This window comes from Anopheles coluzzii, chromosome X (genome assembly GCF_943734685.1).
Source record: "Anopheles coluzzii chromosome X, AcolN3, whole genome shotgun sequence".
NCBI classification, from domain to species: Eukaryota; Metazoa; Arthropoda; class Insecta; order Diptera; family Culicidae; genus Anopheles; species Anopheles coluzzii.
Window position 1 is genome coordinate 8,806,952 of NC_064669.1, and position 20,031 is coordinate 8,826,982.

At 49.7% G+C, this 20,031-nt stretch overlaps 4 protein-coding genes across 4 annotated transcripts in view; 3 read left to right on the forward strand and 1 right to left on the reverse strand.

The window, feature by feature from the left end:
• The window catches only part of LOC120958277 (ephrin type-B receptor 4b), a 261,361-nt gene that overhangs the window by 168,166 nt on the left and 73,164 nt on the right, over window positions 1-20,031 (reverse strand). The gene's annotated exons all lie outside the window — the stretch shown is intronic.
• On the forward strand, window positions 407-1,641 carry LOC120952115 (uncharacterized). The gene is made up of 2 exons (XM_040371264.2): window positions 407-494; window positions 1,039-1,641. The coding sequence occupies exon 2, from the start codon at window positions 1,046-1,048 to the stop codon at window positions 1,448-1,450; it is 405 nt and encodes a 134-aa protein (XP_040227198.2). The 5' UTR covers window positions 407-494; window positions 1,039-1,045; the 3' UTR covers window positions 1,451-1,641.
• LOC120952110 (28S rRNA (cytosine-C(5))-methyltransferase) lies at window positions 491-3,860 on the forward strand. Its single transcript, XM_040371251.2, has 3 exons — window positions 491-949; window positions 1,766-2,022; window positions 2,093-3,860. Exons 1-3 carry the CDS (start codon window positions 529-531, stop codon window positions 3,704-3,706), a joined length of 2,292 nt encoding a protein of 763 aa, XP_040227185.2. The 5' UTR covers window positions 491-528; the 3' UTR covers window positions 3,707-3,860.
• LOC120955930 (uncharacterized) lies at window positions 5,257-6,110 on the forward strand. Its single transcript, XM_049610957.1, has 2 exons — window positions 5,257-5,358; window positions 5,559-6,110. Exons 1-2 carry the CDS (start codon window positions 5,257-5,259, stop codon window positions 6,099-6,101), a joined length of 645 nt encoding a protein of 214 aa, XP_049466914.1. The 3' UTR covers window positions 6,102-6,110.

Genomic DNA, 20,031 nt, shown 5'->3' on the forward strand with positions numbered 1-20,031 from the left:
CCGGACTTTGAAATCGGATACAGAATCGCAATCGATTTCAGCATCAGAATTGGTTCCAGAATTGATTCCGAACACAGAATCGGAATCGGGTAGGTCCAATTCCATGCTCCCACCACTACTACCAACTGCCAGCCATGTGTTTTGATCGTGTGCTAATGCGTTCGAGCCGTTTGCAAACAACGTAGAAACGGTAAAAACGACATTTTCAAATTTGTATACCAGTCCTATACCAGAATGGGTACAAAACGTCAAAACAAATGTGTGCGCCCGCTGCAATGTGTGAACAATCGCATGTCAAGCGAGCCCGCTGACAGCTCACGTGTTGTTGTTGAACCAGCACAGAAGAAGAGAAAAAGAGCAAAATAAACTCAAAAGCAAACCCGCGTGGTACGAAACGCCCTGTCGAATGCTTCGTGCCGTCCGCCCCCTGGCCGCAATTGTCTAAGCAAGTCAAACAAGCTCGCTGCTCACCACACCGGCCCGATCGGACATAGGTTAGTAGCTCCATCCCCCCAAAACAGCCAGACGATGGCAGCGGTGGAGCAGCAGGACGCGAGCGCGCGGTACTTTGCCCGGCCGAAAAAGATACCGCTCCCGACCAACTACCGGAACGCGATCAAGTACGTCCGGCTGGCGATCGAGGAGCAGCGCAACGTGCAGGAGCTGCTCGACCAGGACCGGCACTTCCGGGTGGGTCGCACAATCGTGGGCCGGGTGTTGAGCAACTGGCCCAAAATCGAGGCCGTCTATGCGAGCCTCGACCTGGCGGCGAAGGAGCCGCGCCTGAACCCGTGGCTGGCGAAGGTGCTGATCAGCGAGCTGCTGTTCGGGAGCGGCCGGCTGGTCGGCAACTCGCTGCCGGTCGAGTGCGTGCTGCAGTACGAGCAGCAGGTGCACGGCGCCCACAAGGAGCTGCTGGAGAAGATGCCGGCCGCGGGCCACGTCAAAGGTACGCACCTGTTTGCCAGCTTCCCCCGTGGGTTAAGGTTTTCGTTTCGTTTTTCTCTCTCTTTCTCTTTCTTCCCGTCTTTCGCACAGCATTAGGATGGGCCGGCGAAAGAAAAACGCCAATGCGTCCGACGGTGGTAATGGTCGCGCGGCGACGGAGACGGCTAACGCGGTAGCGAAGGCGGCGGCGACGACCGCCACCAGCGAGCGGGAGGAGGAGGTGGATCCGTACACGATACCGCTGCATTCGCGCCAGGCCGCGTTCGCCATCCTGTGGCTGCTCGTCTACAGCTTCGCCATGTTCACGCTGCCGTTCGGTGCGTTCTACGGCACCCGGCACGTGCTGGCGGACCGGTTTCAGATCGAGGGCTTCCCGAACACGTGCGGTTCGGTGCTGGCCGCGGTCGTGACGGTCAACGTCATCATCATGCTGTACGCGTTCCGCGGCTTCCGCGAGGTGGAGGAGGAGGACCGGGAGCGGTCGAAGCAGAAGGCGAAATAAGCTCACCCATTCCAGCCGTCCGTCCGTCCGCTTTTACCACGTGCACCGACGACCAGTATTATAAGGGGGTAAAATAAACAACTGCTTCCTGCCGTCGCCGCCGCCGTCGCCTACCCACCACCCCGTAAATGGCGCTTTGCGACCGCTCTTGCCGGTTTCACCTTCCTGTCCCACACACAAACACCAACAATGTACGGGAAATTTGTTGCAACAAATGTTGTGTTGGTTTTTTTTTTTCGTTTGCTCCTCCGGACCGCCAATAATGAGAATGTGTTTTCCGCCTTTTCTTTTTCTTCTCCCCCCGCTGCAACACAGAGCCACGGTTCGTGCGCATCAACACGAACGTGCTGGACCTGGAGGGCGCGAAGCGCCTGCTGGCCGAGGAGCAGTGGATGCTGGTGGAGGAGCGCTTCGCCGACTACGGTGCGTTTATCGAGCGCGTCAAAACGCTCGCCGACGCGGAGTACATGGAGGACTTTCACTTTCCCGATCTGCTGGTGTTCCCGAACAGTGCCAAATCATTCTGGTCGCGGGCCACGCACCTGCACGACCAGTTCCTGCTGCAGAACAAGGTACGTACGGAGAGTGAGAGAGAGAGAGAGTAACCGGTCCTCATTCCCACGCTTCCTGCACACCCAACAGGCCTGTCTGCTGCCGACCTATCTGCTGAAGCCGAGCAAAAAGTCCGTCGTGCTGGACATGTGCGCGGCGCCCGGCCTGAAGACGACGCATCTCGCCTGCCTGATGAAGAACCGGGGCCGCGTCTACGCGGTGGAGCGCCACGAGAAGCGATACCAGACGCTGTGCCAGTACGCCAGTGCGTTCGGCGTGATCAAGACGATCCACAGCGACTGTCTCGACCTGACCGACGAGCAGCTGCCGGGCGTCGAGTTCGTCCTGGTCGATCCGAGCTGCTCCGGGTCGGGCATGCTGCAGCGCCAGATCGTGCCGGAACCGGTCGACCAGGAGCGGCTGTTCAAGCTCGCCGGCCTGCAGTACAAGCTGGTGTCGCACGCGATGAACGCGTTCCCGGCCGTGCGCCGCATCGTCTACTCGACCTGCTCGCTGCACGAGGAGGAGAACGAGCAGGTGGTGCAGGGCGTGCTGCGGCACAACGGCCACTTCCGGCTGCTGGACGCGCGCAAGGAGCTCGGCAAGGAGTGGCCGAACGTCGGCTCGCCCGACTACCCGGACATCGGCGAGCGCTGCCTGTACGCGAAGACGGTCGACGATCTGACGATCGGCATGTTCGTCGCCGTGTTCGAACGGTGCCCGGAGGGGGTGCAGAACGAGGTGTATCTGGCACACGAGAAGCAGAAGGAAAGCTACGAGCGGATGCACTGGTACAGCGACAAGGCGGAAAGGGCGCTGGCCGAGGCAAGGGGCAAACACCAGCGCACGTATCGGACAAGTGAGCGGGGGGAGGGAGAACTGTACGGGCAGGCAGAGGCGGATGCACTGAAGGTTCCAGAGCGGAGCGTACAGGAGCAAGGGGTACAGGAGGCGAATGGGCTGGAAAATGTAGAAGTAGAGGGGAATGGTGTATCCAAGACGAAGAAAAAACGGATAAAGAAAGAGAAGGAAGAGGAAGAAAATGGGTTGGAAAATGTAGAAGCAGAGGTGAATGGTGAAACCAAGACGAAGAAAAAACGGCCAAAACAAGATAAGGAAGAAGAGGAAAATGTGCTGGAAAATGTAGAAGCGGAAGTGAATGGTGAAACCAAGACGAAGAAAAAACGGTCAAAGAAAGAGAAGGAAAAGGAGGAAGATGGATTGGAAAATGTAGAAGTAGAGGGGAATGGTGAATCCAAAACGAAGAAAAAACGGATAAAGAAAGAGAAGGAAGAGGTGGAAAATGTGCTGGAAAATGTAGAAGTAAAGGTGGAAGTTGAAGGCAAAGTGCAGAAAAAACGGATAAAGAAAGAGAAGGTAAAGGAGGAGAATGGCCAGCCTGACGGGGAGACAGCAGAATACCATATGCAGCGAAATGTTGAGTTGGACGTTGAAATTAAATCAGAGAAAAAGCGAAAGAAGAAAGAGAAGCTTCAGGAACAGAATGGGCACCATGAGGTACAGGAACAACCAGTAGGAGAGCAGGAGGTGAAAGAAGAACTCACAGAAGCAGCAACAGCAAAAAAGCGCAAAAAAAGCAAGAAAAGGAAGACTACCGAAGGAGAGGAGCCAACGGTGCAGCAGGAAGGTACGGAGACGACGGAAAAGGTTAAATCCAAAAAGCGGAAGAAGGTGGAGCAGTGAGTGAAGTCAATTCATCCAATGAGTTGACACTTGTTTTGTACAGGATTCTCTCACTCTCTCTCAAAGGTACTATAAGAGTAAGCTGTTAACAGTGAACTTTTGCGAAACCAACCGGATTTTGGTTTTCTATACAAATAAAACACGTTTGCCAGCACGTTTCGACTCTTCTAAGTCTGCTAAGCGCTTTCTTGCGGTACAAGAAGCTTAAACTTTTCGTTTTTTTTAGCCGAAAGACTCCAAGGTAAACTGGAGCATCGAGAACGGATCAGGTAGAATATATGACTCTCGTTCTCTCATAGGGCATCACACTAACAGCGACTTCTAGAAACCGCGGATTGCAACAAATTTAGGGATACTACGATGTTGTGTTATCGTGGCCAATTTTGATAAAGATTGAACACTAGTATTACATGTACATATATTTCTGAATCCAACAGGCTTGCGATTCGACAGGCTAGCGAAGGGGGGTAGTTGATAAAACTCTGGAGGACCTACTGATCCGAATCCGAAAATTTTGGAATCGCCAACGGTAGGTTGGTACGATCAGCATTATTTGGAGCCGTCCGGAATCGTCCGGAGTCGTCCGTAGTCATCCGAAATCGGAGTTGCCCGGAGTCGGCGGGAGTCGGAGTCGTCCAGAGTTGGGGTCATCAGGAGTCGGAGTCATTCGGAGATATCCGGAGTAGGAGTCGTCCAGAGTCGGAGTCGTCATGAGTCGTTCGGAGATATCCGGATGGAGTCTACCGATGGAGTCCAGAATCGGAGTCATCATGGGGTCATCTGGAATCGGAGTCATCTAGAGTTGGGGTCGTCTGGAGACGGAATCGGCTTTAGTCGTCCGGAGTCTTCCAGAGTCGGAGCCATTCAGAGTCGGAGTCTGCTGGAGTCGTAGATGTCTGGAATTGGAGTCGAGTGGAGTAGGCCGGAGTCGTCGGTAAGGAAGTCGCCGGCATACCCATAAGTATTAAATCATTGGTAGGATTTTGTAGAATTCCTACCAAGCTGCGGAGGAATTTAGAATATCCTGATACGATGCTTGTTGCTACCACCAAAGGTATGTCTACCTGTTGCAACACTACCGATGGGCATCCCTTGGAAGATGTTGCCAGGAACCATATAGGATGTAGTCTACGATATCTTGTAAGCGTACTAAACCGGCACTTAGACTTCAAATTCATTTTGAGTCCTCCCTTGAGATATTATCCAGACTAGACAGTATACTCTGTTGACCGTGTTCTAGTGCGGGTGCCTTTTGAGACTTGTATATTTGTATATTTGTACAGAGTTTTACATCTGTATATTTGTACATATGTATTTGAGCAAAACAAGTGCTCATGCTTCCATTTCATAGGCCGGGTTGAGTGGAAATCCATGTGACTGAAAATTGCTAAACTTCCAGACTCATGACGTAACCCAGCCGAGCTGTAACGGCAGATGGTCAAACAAGTCTAGACCATTCCACTTGGAAGTAGAGGTGTGTGTGTGTGTGTGTGTTGTGTGTGTGTGTGTGTGTGTGTGTTTGTAATTCTACCGCCCTGCCAATCAGCACCATGTCGGATGGTCGATACAATCTAGCCACCGGACTGTGGCCCGGCGCTGATGCTATCCGCGGAACTTCCGGCAACTCACGGCGCTCACCCACCATCATGCGAGTACCCGCAAACACGGGCAGTCACATTCGACACGTTCGCCAATGGAGTACCCATCGGTCGGTTTGCTGTCAGCGCTGCTGCTGCTGACGACACCGCACCCCGGCGCCAGCATCGTCACCCCGTACCATCCCGTGCCGGAATGTGCCGCCGATGCACCGTTTATTGTGCCCAACTTCAAGGTACCTTCCGTTCGGTTTTAGTGCATTTCGCACCCTTCTTATGCCTCTCTTTCTCTCTCTCTCTCTCTCTCTCTCTCTCTCTCTCTTCGCCAGGCAAACTGGTTTAAGGCGGTCGAGTACTGCCACTATCTCGGCCGGTCGCTGGTAACGGTCGCGACGGAGCAACGGCAGCAGACCCTCGACCAGCTGCTGGACGATGGGGCGCACCAGCCGCGCGATCAGTCCTTCTGGTGCGGGGCGAACGATCTGGCCGACGCCGGCAGCTTCCACTGGCATCTGACCGGCCGCCCGGTCGCCCTCGGCTGGAGCAACTGGGCGGACGAGCGGCATCGGCGCGAGCCCGCCGACGCGGACGACGCGTACAAGGTGCGGTGCGTGTCGCTGTCCCGCACGGCCGACGTCGTCGAGGAGCTGCAGCAGCAGCAGCAGCAGCAGCAGGAGGGGGAGGGAGAGGGTGGAGCAGCAGCACCACCGGCACCCTTCTCGTGGATCTGGACGGTGGCCAACTGCTGGCGGGAGCTGTACTTCATCTGCGAGCGTACCGGTGTGTCGAGCTGCCGGTAGTCGGCCACCCCCCCCCCCCCCCCCCGTCTCAGATTCTCTTATTCTTCCCCCCACCGAACAGATTGGCCCACTTCTGGATTATTGCCCACTACAATCCCTCCCACAGCCCGCTTGCAGCGCTAATAATCTTAATGAATTCATCTAATTAATATACGAACGAGGCGAGGCGAGAAGGGTATATTTGTGTGTTTTCCACTGTGCGAGTGGTCGGGGGGTGGAGGGGGGGGGGGGGTGGGGTTGGAAAAGAGAAAAAGAGAAATTGTCGCTGATTGCCGCATCGCACGCAATCGACTAGTTTGCCATTTCTGCCAAACACCCAACCCCCCCATCCCCCCCCCCCCCTCCACTCCTACTATTGCTCTCTACTGCGGGACAACATACCTTTTGCAGGCACACAAACACACACACACACGCACAGCAGCACCCCAAAAAAGCCAAAAATTTAAGGAGCAGCGCGTGCGTTCCCTTCCTCGCGGGCCCCACACTCCATCCAAGCATGACCGCATCTAGGTCAAACACCCATTGATGAGGGGAGGGGTAGATGGGATGGGATGGGGGGGGGGGGTGGCAGGTGGTACGTGGTCATCCCAAAATGGTGCGACCTGCTTAAGCATTCGGGGTCTCGCACTCACCCGGGGCTGACCTCGGGCGCGTATCGCACCAAACACCCTTCTTAAACCCCCTTCTCTCCCCTCCCGCCGTAAGATAGTCGCGCAGCGCATTGCGTCCTGTCTCTGTGTGTTTGTGTGTGTGTGTGTGTTCGTTCTTGACCTCCACCGCCAAAAAAAGCCGCGCACAAACCTTAATGGGCCGCGGGCCGAGCCGGCGGACGGTTGTGTTCTTTCCTCCGAACTGTTGCGCCTGTGTTTCTGCTGTTTGCCAGTGTGTCTGTCTGTGTGTGTGTGTGTGCGTTGTGCCCACAGTGTGGCGTAGGTGGGTGGTGGTGGGGGAGGCGAAGCGACGGATGAGCCCGCTATGATCTACTACCACGACAGCAGCTCCTCGAGCGGGGACGAGGCGCGGGTGGCGCGGCGCCAGGTGGTGCGGTCCCGCCACCGCACACCGGACGCTGGCGTCCGGGTGCGGGAGCAGAGCGGCGGCCGGTCCGTGATCGAGATGCGGAAGCCGCCGGGCGATCCGGTCCATCTGAAAGTGCAGCTGCTGACGGCCGCCGATCGCCAGGTGGAGGTAGCGGTAAGTAAACGAAACTGCAATAGAGGGGTGGGGTGTTTGGGAACTGTTGGGAACAAGCGGCACCCGATTGGGTGCCAAAACGACCTGCGCGGGAGCGAGATAGCGAAAGACACGACGACGGACAGGCGCACGGATGCGCGCACTTCCTGTTGGTTCGTCTTCCGGTTCGGTTCCGGGGGGGTTTTCCCTAATTTCCGAACAAACAAACAAACAAAAAAAAAAGCGCAAGGGGAAGAACCGAACTATCTGTCTGCTTTGATCCGCCCACTTTTTTTTTGGGTTCGCTCGTTATAATGCATAGGTCGCTTAACGCTCCATTGGGAAGGGGAGCCGATCGGTCTAATGGGAAGCGCGCGGTCGCTTTTGCGAATCAAGCGGGGGGAGGCCAGGACGTAGTTCGATTCTGCTTCTGGCGGAGAGAGAGTGGTAGTAGGTGGGACATTGAGAAGAGAATAATTCGACGAAAAAGAGAAGTGTTGTTGAGGTCGATGAAAAGTAAAGTGGATGACACAAGATTAAATACCGAAAATAATATATGTCTTTCATATACCAAAAATATATGTCACAAAGAGCCAATTCGAAATATTGATACCACACACCTATCTGAACTTTTTTCAACCGTAACTAAACCATTGAAGTCCCGAAGTGGATCCGTTTGCTTCGTGGAGTTTATAGCCTTTCGTGTTTGCCTTCACTTATTTAATAATTGGAATTGATTTGTCAACAATTTATCTTGAAAACTTCAATAATTACTCTTTGAGTATTAAATGAGTAAACCATCAATTACAATCAACGGTCACAACCATTCACAAATGCAGCAAAATGAGTGTCCAAGAAATTAACTCGGGTTATGAAGACGACGTCGACGATTGATATTGGAGATTAATGGTGTGCTCTCTGGAGCGCATCCACGACTCCAATGCGACTGCGCCTATTGTTAGTCCAATTCCGACACCGGGAAAATCGGAACCACTATTTCCGGAGTTATCCGGTGTCATCCTGAATCCACCGGAGTTGCAGTCGTCCGGTGTCAGACGGCAACGGCCAGCGCAACGTGTTCGTGGTCAGGTATTTCCAGATCCAAATGGTCAGGTATTTCAATATCCTGATGACTCCGACTTCGGAAGTGTCCGGATGACTCCAGTCGACTTCGGACAACTCAGAATCACTCCGGACGACTCCGTACGACTTCGAATGACTCCGGACGACTTTGGATGACTTCAGACGACTCTTGGCAAACCCTGATTTCGAATTCGGACGACTCCAAACTACTCCGAATATCTTCAAAGATCGCTCCGAAAAGCTCAAAATACATCCAGCAGCTACAGCTACAAGCATTAAGGAATTGCAAACACACCTTCCTCATTCGCTGTGAGTGTCACCAACGGTGGGTATTAGCGAATGATTACTAGTAGTTGCTGCTAAATGCTCTAAGTAGGCTCTATAGGCATCCATTTTTGACAGTAGCGGCATTTTTGTCCGTAAGATAACAAGTTTTGACCTCCTGGACTCGGTAAGTGGACAAAATTGGCGCAAAAGAGACTTAAAACAGGTGCATTAAGTGCCAACATTTAGCGACAAAAGTAAACCAAACAGAAAGTAAAGCTTATCAAGCAGTTTTTAATATTGGTGCAACATGCAACGACAACACGCGTTCAATTTTGCGAATATTTTGAGTTTTGATACAGTTCGAAATCCATTGGCTACTTAGTGAAAAACTGTCTAAATCATGGTGGATCTGGACATCTTGAAGGCTTCAAAAGAGTCACAATACTTTTGTTGCATGTTGTAAATACGCTCTATTAGTTTTTTGTTGTATCATAACTTGGGAAAACCATCGCTCTTTAGGTAGAACAAATTGAAACACACAAGTGCAAGCCGTCTCGCTGCAGCGCCACCGAACGTGCAGTTTTGCTGCCACTATTTTCGCTTTGATAATGTCAACCGAAAAAAAATCCAAATTGAAATCGTAAATCCTGCCTCACCCAATTACGGTTGACTGCTTGTCATAATTAGTAGCAAAATGGAGGTACAAACACATTTCCCCAGCACCCGACCGCACTAATGCAACCCAATAATGGATGGCAATTGCACACGTTCGTTCGCCCGTATCGGGTAAAATCCATCTCTCTCGAATGAAAAAAAAGACCCCATTAAAACCAATTAACAAACTGAACGATGGAGATCGGAGGAGGGGAGCAGGTAGCACGAGGAAATGGTTGCCATTTTTCCACGTGATTATTATGGTTGGGCGGGGGCCCTGGCAAGCCTTTTTCCCGAAACGGTACAGCCGCGGGTTGCATTCAGGTGCATGCGGTGCTGCTGTGACATGCAAACCGCGTTCCGGACCTTCGTCAACAGTGGAAAACGGGGGAAATAGGTTTGTATGTATGTTAACCTTGTCATTCGCTGGAAGTTCTGAGCTGGTTTGGTGGAGACGCAAAAGGATCGCGAGCAATCGAAGAAGGAGATGCTCCGTGTACGGCTTTTTAGCGAAACGATGGCAGCCATTTTGAACGATTTGTTTGCAAGTTGTAGCATTTGCAGCAAAATTCCACCAAAGCAAACGGTGGCCAGCCTGCCAGCTAATGAATGGTTTAACAGTGCCTTACGTAAATATATCGCCCTGTTCCAAAATAGAGTGTTTGCCACAAATAGAGTGCGCCCACCCAACCCGGACCGTCCCAAAACACGGTGCCCTGGGCCAAGGTGGTAAATCCCTGCAAGCGGCAAAAGCTACCCTTGGGCTCGTTTGTCAATTTTCGATTATTTATATTCATCAATCACACGACCGCGCGAGGTCGTCGTCGTCCTCGCTCTCTCTCTCCCTCTCTCTCTCTGTCTCTCTTCCTTATAGTTACACTCACGCACTCACCCACTCAGGCCGTACGTGTAAATGTCACCGTATAATATTCTACGACCCATAATTAACCTTCCCTTAGCAACGAGCTTTTTCGGAAGGCCGCACGCACCTCCTTAAAGAAAGCAGCAAAAAAAAAGGGGGGAGAGGGAAAGAGACGCCCTGAAACGACGACAAAAATGGCACCCGAACCTGTGAACTATCCTTACCAGCAGCCCTGGGCCAGCAAGCGAGGGAGTAGGAGGGCTGGGAGGGAACTGTTTTGCACAGCCCAGCACAGCGCTCGAAACGCTCGGGAACAAAATTGCAAGATGTTGCCCAATCTGTGGCGTCCCCCTTAAATACTAATATTTGCCCGCACATGGCTGCTAAGGGCCGGGCAGTGCTGTCCTCGATTCTTTTGCCCTGGGCCCGCGTTTGCTGATTGCTAAATTATAGACCAGCCGTTATGTGCTTGTGTGTGTCTGTGTTTGTGGTTTTGGCAGCAAAGTTAATTGCAAAAGCAAATTGTTTCGCCATGAATATTCGGCGAAACTGTCGCCCACAGCTCATTAGCAACGCGGGCAGAGCCAAAAAAGGACGTGACTTATCGCAGGCCTCGAGCAACAACAACAAAAAAGGAGGAGGCGAGGACAACATCTAGGGTAATTGGGGGGTGCAAAAAAGGAACGAGGAGAGCAAACGCGTCCTTAAAAGCTGTCACCCAATTAACCGCAGAAAAAAAAGAAAGAAACATGAAACACAAATCGTGCCTCACGGTCAGCTGGCAGGGCTTTGTGGCTCATGATATCTTATCACCCCCAGAGCACCGGGGTGCCGGTTGGCGGTCACATTCCTCGTCCTCGATTAAAGCGAGCGACCCCGCGCACCAAGCAGGAAGCGATAGCAACCGCAGGAAAAAGCAAAGAAACCGTTCGATCAGCGGCAATTTGGGGATTTGTCGGCGTTTCGGGTCAGCAAAAGGCGACCAAAACCTTCCCATACTAAACCAGCGGTGTCAAACACAGGTTGTTTAACCCCATTCCAGGCGGTCGAGCTACACGCGGGGGGGGGGGGGGGACCAAATCGAATTTGATTGCATATTTCTCCGATGCTAGGAATGCAATTGATTTGAAATTAGAACTATGTGGGTAAAGGACAGCGTTCTTGTTCTGAATTGTTTTTTTTTTGAATTTTTAGAATTGAAGAAAACTATTTTTAGAATCAATTATTGAGAATAAGTGCTGCCAAACGTCATTGTTACACTCACCAACACGCATGACTGAAACGAAGCTCAAATCAGCTCACGTACACAACTGTGATGATCTGCGGTGAGACTCAAACAGTTGGAGAATCAATCACATGTTTGATGACATTTTTTTGTAGCACCCAACTCTTGATCACTCACTTGGTCACGGCATGTTCTGTCGGTGATAATCACGACATTCTTAGAATATACTTGATGTGTGGTCCCAAACAGCAAAATGACCATGCTTTCTGGATCTGTCTGGTTTGGTGGTCTATCGGGTCAAACAGAGCGAAAAACCATGCTCATTTTATTACTTGGAACCACTGGAACGCACTGCATATCTCCCATCACTATCGCGATGATCACCGACTGAAAATGTCACGACCAAGTGACTGGCCAAGAGTTGGTTGCACTAAATGTCATAAGTCTCATCTCTGATCATCACAGTAGAGCTCGTGACGCTGACATTATTTTGTTTCAGCCGAAATTTGTCATAACTATGTTAATGACATTTTGAAAAACTGATCACAGTAAAAAAACAGTCATGACACAGTGACTGACCAGACGATGATCGCAAAAATTGCCACGAAGTATGCATTGGCTACACCAATCGTTATGAGTATAACCATTGATTATCACAATTAAGTACGTGACGGTGACATGGATTTGGTTAAGTCAGATTTTTTTTTGATATTGTATATTTTAACGGCCTACTCCGTCACGTGGACTGTATTTTTAGAAAGGGGAGCTGTACTCCCGAGCAAAAGCCTTGAAAAAGGCTGGCACCCCGATGCAAATTTCCGCCCAACAACGGATATTGTCAAAGGGATCTTGCCACTCTTAAAGAGAATCGAATTTCTCTAGAAGAGCAATGCTCACAAAAAACTGGGGAAAGTACTATGTATTAACTTCGAAATTCTCACTCAATTAATTAGAGATTTCTGGGGGGTTCTTATCAGGAGCCGACGTGCTCCGTTAGCGATACATAGATTTTCCTGTTTAATTCCTGTTAAGTTGGCAATATTCCAACTGGATTCTGGACTGGAACTGGTTTAAATGGGAATTCTGTCTAATGGGAAAATACATGTGATGCGTATTGCCTATGGATAGGCGTTGTTAATTCATTGCCTAACTTGCGGGTGTGTTCTGCCTATCTCAAAATCCAACAGACATTGACAGTGACATTTTGCAGCACTTGTTTCTAGAACTGCACACAGAGTTATCGTTTAGTTATCGTTTTGATGTTATGACTTTTTAAAGTTGACAGATATTTTTTAATGGCAATAGGTACAAATATTTAAAAAAAATCCGTACTTTTCAAATTTTGTTTACACCAAATCGGCTCTTAGTGTTTTTAGAACTGTGTACGGCTAAGTAAGAAAAAAAAGTTCATGAAATTATATTTTCAACTGGTGCAAGAGTTAACTGAAAGCTAAAAGCAAGCTAAAAGTTAGAACTAACTGGTCCAAACAACATTTCCATTGGCTCACGCTTCACTTTACAGTCGGTGCCGCTCAATTTTAGCTCTAACTCACCAATTTTTGTCTCTAAGGCACCAATTTTTGACCCTGTGGATCAATGTTTGCCTTTAAAGCATCAATTTTTGCCTGTAAATTAACCGCTTTATTTACAAAGTTTAACTTAATGTTTGAAGAAACTGTGTGTTCCAAAGCTAGTGAATTTATGTGAGGAATTTAATAATTTAATTAAAATAGTTTGAAAAATTTAAACTGTAACGCCAATTTGGGAAGTTTTAATGGAATGATGAAAGAAAAAATGACAAAGAAACAGTGCACTAACAACGGAGTCCTTTCCGTTTTAAGTTGGTAGGCTGAAATTACAGCCTGTCAGCAGTTTGCATTGTATAGCCGTTTTCGAGCAGCTTTAATAGGGGGGTATACCATACAGGTGGGCTTATGTCAAGGTGTATGAATTTAGAAGACTGAATTTTTATCGCTTCTGCTTCTGAATGAAGATTTTAAGAGTGTTTTGTGTGTTCGTCAAGCCTCCAGAAAGCTTGTTTGAGCAAAAGTTTTTACCCGACCTGTCAAAAAGTGATGTTCAACTTTGTTTATATAAAAACATGCTATGAGACCACCTGGACTACCTACACTTTGATTCTGGATGCCATCACCAGATCTCTTTAATGTACTTTGGGATACATGTAAACACAACCTTGTTTTGCCATTTTTCGTGCAGGTACTCGAATCTAATTCTAGCTTTGAGACTGAAAATTGCAGGCTAGTTTTGTGTTTGTGGTTTTGTATGGAGTGTTTACATGATTTCAGCCTCCAACTGTCAAACTCCATACAAAAAACTGACTAGAATCGTGAAGGGCCCCAATATCTTTCCAATTATAACTATTATGAAAACAGCATTCATAATCTCAGATGCGTGTGTGCCATTTTTACCAGCACATACGGAAACGAGCCTCCCAATCACTCCCAAAACATTGCTTTTTCAAGGGAAAAATACAGTCAAAGCAAAAAAAAAAAAACATGGAATGACGAAGAGTTTTCAGACACTGCCACAGAGGATGCCCGAAAGTGGTGGTTACCAAAAAAAAAAATGTGAAAAATCCATAACATAATTAAAAATAACCGTAAACAACCGTAAAGATATCAAAGCGACGATTTGCACACATCGTATCACAAATGTTAGAACATGAGAATGCTCTGTTCAAGAAGGCTGCAGCGCGGGCTCACATTTGACCCAAAACCGACGTGTGTTACTGAGCCACAAATTAGTGAAAATAATGTTCAAAATAAATGAAATTGTGCTACGACTTGGTTTTATACCCAGTGGTTGCTCCAGACCTAGCGCCACAGTACCTATTTCTAGTTCGCAGGTCTTAAGATGATGGGAACAAATTTTACTCAAATGAAAAAAAAAACTGAGACCTTGTTTTAAGGAACGAATCGTGCTACAAAAAATGGCATCAACAAGTAGGAAGATTGCTCTAATTCGTGTATCACTCATCATGTATCAATAAAAAGCAACAATAAAAAAGGAGTTCTAATATCATTCGCCAAACAATATTCAGCCTATCGGTTACAGTGGCAAAACCTCCTACAAATGCTTCACAAATGTGTTGATTGCCAATGATAGTATTCCGCCGGCTGAAACATAAAATTGTCTACTAGAATGTAGTGTGAAAGGATCTAACTAGGCTGTTTGTACAAACCATATAAATTTCGTTTTTTTACTAATGGAAAGAAACATCAGGCTTTGAAAGAAACACAAACCAATGTTGGATGAGAAATTCTTCCAAGCGTATAATTGTCTTTCTTTGTGGAAATAAAGCAAATTATTGATTGGTTCCCTGTCTGATCTACTCATTCTTTGTGCCTGTTTCGCAAAACAACGTTTTCTGTGAAAAAAATACCCAAAGTGGGATTCTGCTGCGCATCGGCCAGAACGAACCGGCGTTTGACAGCACTGCGGGCCGCAGCTGCCGGGGCGAATGGCGAAAGATAATTAAATTAGCAGCGCTCCAGCACAAGGACGCGCTTCTGATTTCGTTTGCCCCGCCTAGCGGTGTCCAAGGTTGCGGCAGGAAACAAATGGTTTCGTGTGGTGCTGTGGCGCGCTGTGGCCGAGCCGAAACATTTATTGAATATCAACCTTCGCCTGGTCGCTCGATAATTGGTTTGTCGCTAGTTTCTAGTGAGCACACTGCAGATGAGGGGAAAGGGGTGCCGAGCTCTCAGCTCGCGCGGCGCTAAAATAAACACCCCAGGACTCGGGGGGGGGGGGGGGGGGGGGGGGAGGGAGGGGGTGTCGAGCGTCCCTCGAAGGATAAAGGACCCTGTGGTGGTGTGGGAATAACCTTGCGAGCGAAAGATATTTTTATGGCTCACATTCTCTCTCTCTCTCTCTCTCTCTCTCTCTCTCTCTCTCTCTCTCTCTCTCTCTCGTTTATGTATATACGTGCGTGCGGTCTGCCACGCGTCCACCACTAAGTGTGTGCGTTAGTAGGCGACAAAAACAGCGCGACACGTTTATACGCGGCGGGTTGAGTTCTTCCGCCAGCCAGTCATCTTGCCCTAAGTTACCGCTGCGGGCTGTGACGCACGCTTCGCCCCCAGAAAGGTCCCGAAATTTCCATCCCCTCTTTCCCCTCCACCACCCTCCTCCCCCCCACCACCCCTCTGCACCTTTTTTTCGCACCGAAAGCGCCGTGAGGTCATCGGCTCAAGTGGCTCGGCTCGCTCGGTGGCTCGGGACCAGTAACGCCCTGTAACGCATTTGCTGTTCCACTTACACCTCGATAGGGCCGATAGCCCCGATACTGACCAGTCAAAGGCTGCGCATTCACATTGTGTGTGTGTGTGTGTGTGTGTGTGTGTGTGAGGCTCCCAAACTCCGCGCCGACGTGCAAACGCGATTGTCAAGCTGCTGGCAACTATCGGGCCAAGTTGGAATAATTGTGTCCCCCTCGGTGGCTTTTCCCGCACACACACACACACGTAGCCGTTCCTTTGTTCGCGTCAAGCCCTCCACCCCAAGGGGGGTTTCACGGGGGTGGTACTGGGGCGGTCGTTTTCGCGTGCCTTTCGCCGCTGTGCGCTGCTGGGGCTTTTTTCCTCCTTTTGTTTTCCTGTGTGTAACGTCCTCGTCCTGCCCATTCGTCCCATCGAAAGTGCCTCCTTCCCTCGTGGGGCTAGTAGCTGCCGGGCAGTTCCGAAACGGTAGGGCGACCGATTGGGCTTCAGTCTCGCAGCGATCGCTAGCAGGACGAGTTGAGTTGACGGAACCTTTGCGCAGTGGTTGGCCAGTCGTTGGGTTGTGTTGAGCGAACGGAACTAACGGAGGTTGCTGTTGTTTGTTTGTTGTTTTGTTACATCCCGTTACCCGTGGATGGGGTAACAGAGGGGGGGGGGGGGGGGAGGACAGTGTGCATCACAATGCTTCTCAGAGACAGATGCTTGAGCAAGCGAGCAAACGGTTGCACGGGGAATTGCTGATGTCGAGTGCTTCTGCTGCTGTAGGGACGGTTTGTGATTGCATCTACTAAAAGAGAGGGCGTCCAGTGTCACATCAGTGCTGCGAAGATACACACGGCTAGGAGCAAGCATCAACAGTGCACAACAGTGCACAAGGAAGTCAATAGTGCCCCGGCAGCGTGAAGACGTTCGTTGCACCCGTTGCCTTGCTTGGTGCTGCTGGTGGATAAATGGCCGGAAGCGCTCCGTCTGGGGGTCAAAGGACACTAGATAGCCCAGACAGCTAGGGCAAGAATGCTGGAGGGGGGTGGGGAGGGGGGTGAAGGAATTTATAGACCAACCGGGCCGTGTAGAGCCGATGGCAAGGGGACAATTACCCTTCACACGGGCGCGCCATTTTTTGCCACGATTGCGCCACCCAGGAACTCCAAAAGAGTGTACGTGCTTGTGTGTGTAAGAGAGAGAGAGAGAGAGAGAGAGAGAGAGATAGAGAGAGAATAAGAAAGAGAGTATTTGTGTGAGTGAGCGAGAGAGATATCAAACGAATGAATGGTTTACTGTAGGGAGGAAACGTCTGCTAGGCAAAGTCCGGCCGAACGCTGGTAAACTCGGACCGCAAACTCCCGAACCGGTTTAAAGTTGACTGAACTCGTCCCCCCCCCCCCCCCCCCCCGGGTGTTGGCCGCCCAGGGCCGCCCATGCAACGCGCCGTGAACCCAAAATGCGACCATCAAATGTGCTGACCACCAACAATCAACCCTCTGCATTACGATCACTTCCGCTGCCTGCTGGGCGCCGGACCGGCAAGCTAAGGGACAGTGTGTGTGTGTGTGTGTGTGTGTGTGTGTGTGTGTGTGTGTGTGTGTGGTGTGTAAAACGTTTGAAGGAATTCGCTGTGGCCCCTCCGGCTGCTGCCCTTGTGCCACCAGACAAAAGCGTTGTTCGGTACGGTGGTAGCCCGCTGAGCTCCCCGGGAGGGTTCATCGTTCGCAAGGGGGAGCTTGCTTGTTTTCATTCGATGCAAATGGGCAGGGTGAGCTATGGTCAAGACACAGGAGGTGGAGTGCGATGTCAAAATGTGTGTGTGTGTGTCTGGGAGGGTTTTTGTTCCCCCTGTTGAGAAGGAACTCCAACGGTGCTGACTGCTCCTTAGAGTCCTTGGAGGTACTTTGGGACCTTCTTCTTGCATTTTTGAAGAATTTCTCCTTTCTAGGGTTAATATCTGATGCCTTTCGCGCGCTATCGACTAGTTCGCAAAGTTCCGAAGTTCGTTTTGTGAAAAAAAAAAAACATTCACATGACTGTGTCGCACCACTTCCCAGCACATCCCAGAGTTTCCTGGAGAGTACTTGATTGAATACATTCTTTTGATATGTTTCCAAAATTCAATCCCAAAGGCACCACACAAGTTCAAACAGTAATTCCAAGGTACTCTGAAGCTGTCATAGACGACAGTAGTACGTCGTATTTTCAAGAACTTCTTGATGGGATACTGGTTTTCAATAAATTTCGCTCTGCTAACTGATATACAAGTTCCTGGCACAAAAAGTACTCTGGAGCTTCCCGTGGCAACTGGAACTTCAATGTCCAAGAGTTCCTGCAGCAGATACTGATGAGTTGCCCATATATAATGTTCAATTAACAACCTCCAAACCATTCAGACATTTCTTCCGAAACCAATGAAATCTTTCCAACAGTTTCTGAGGTACACTGGAGCCTACGCGGCGTTGGATTTTTATTCCCAATAGGATTACGAAGAATTTCTCAATCGGATACTGCTTGCCCCCAACGCTTCCAACAAGAGCTTCAAGGAGCTCACTCGCACTCTCGGGCGAAACGAGAGAGAGAGAGAGAGAGAGCTCGAACAATCTCTGCCGAAGGGTGGCCGACCACCGAGAACACTTCACACCTGTTTCTGGCAAGCGCCCATCGTGCGGAACCCCATAAAGCGGCGTGGTACTTAATAAACGCGCCATAAGTTACGAACTCTCTCACCCACACGCTGTACGCTCTGGCAGGGCCTGTATGTATGTCGATGCCCCCTGCTGACCGTGTATGACCGGAAGACGCCGTTCCGACCCTCTCTCCCTCTCTCTCTCTCTCCGCTCCGCACTCCCCGCTCATGATTTGTGGCTGGTTGGGGTGCAAATTTGTTCACCCTCGGCGGCGCCCACCGTTAGTGCGTGCGAGAATGTTTCGCTGTTGCTGTCGGCCCCGTCCGGTGCGTGTACGCATCCTTGAAAGAGTCGTTAAGATTTTTGCGTATCACATTGCGCACCGCCGGACAGAGAGATAGCGCGCAATGGTACCATTAATGTATGATTTAAAAAAAAAACACACACACACACACACACACACAACGAAAAAAAAACGGGGAAAGTTTGAAACGTTTTACTGTTTGGCGCTTGTTTGCCAAATACATAATTGGACTGTTGGGTGGGGTTTTTCTTACCTGCTTTTGTGTGTTTTTTTTTTGGCTCCTACCCGAGGCCTAGATGAAGAAAGGACCCACGGCCGTGGGTCCGATGGTGGCGTGCGTGTCTCATTATAATATTTTGCGCCATTGCCGAATGCGCTATTATGCGGTGGCGGGCAGCAGATTGGAAACTTGGCGGGGCCGCACACCGCACCATCATCGCCATCGCGTGTCTGACCACTATTTTCGAGAGGAGGAGGAGGAGGAGGAGGAGGGTGTGCAAAGATGGAGCAGTTTTTTTTTTGGGCAGAAACGAAAAGCAGCCGCAAAGGTGGGCGGGATATGATTAGTTTTGGGTGGCACGGTTTGGCAGCGCGCTTGTGTTCTTTTCTTTTTTAATGCTTCGGCACGTGATGATAGCAAGAGCGAGAGAGTGTGTGTGAGAGAGAGTGAGAGAGAAAGAGAGAGAGAGAGTAGGAAATTTTCTTAATATACGCCAAATTCTTTTCTCGATGGTACATTCTTCCACGCGTTGGTGGCGGAACCATGCAGCAGTGAGCAGCTCTTCATCAGCAAGTGATACCAGAGACCCTTGAGCAGTGCAAAGCAGGCAACGCTCGCTGCCGGTAGCGTAGCGACCAATCATCTCGATCTCGAGCAGAGTTCGTGTGTCTGCGTGTGTGTGTGTGTGTGTGTACTTGTGTTGGGTCTCGTTTTACCCAGGAGGTTTTTGGTGCGGTGTAGCGCAAAGCAGCACAGACAGCAAAGCGAGCAAAACCTCATACTGTGCAAGGTTAGTGGTTACTCCATTTGCCCTCTACCTGTGTACCTTATCTGGCAGCGTGACGGGCAAGTGCTGTCAACTGTCAATAGAAAGAAAAAAAGAAGAGAAAAAAAAATTCGTTTGTACATAGTAATTACCCGAGTGTGTGCGTATCTTTGTTGTTAACCTCATTGTTAGGCCCCAATGTTACACTTTTAGTTCTTCTTTCTTCTTCGACTTCTACTTTCTTCTTTTTCTTTAAGTTCTATTATTTCTTCTTCTACTTCTTCTTCTTCGTCTTCTTCTCTTCCATCTTCTTTTACCACTTTCTCTATTTCTCTCACTTTCACACTTTCTCTTTCTGTCGGTCCCTTTCGTTTCCCTTTCTGATCCTTACCTTTACTACTCACTCTTTACATCTATCTCCTCAGAAGGAAACTAATCTTTGGAAGCAAATTTGAATAATATACCACAATATACAGAATATGTACAAGAGAAACAGAAAAGCAATAGATATGTTTTA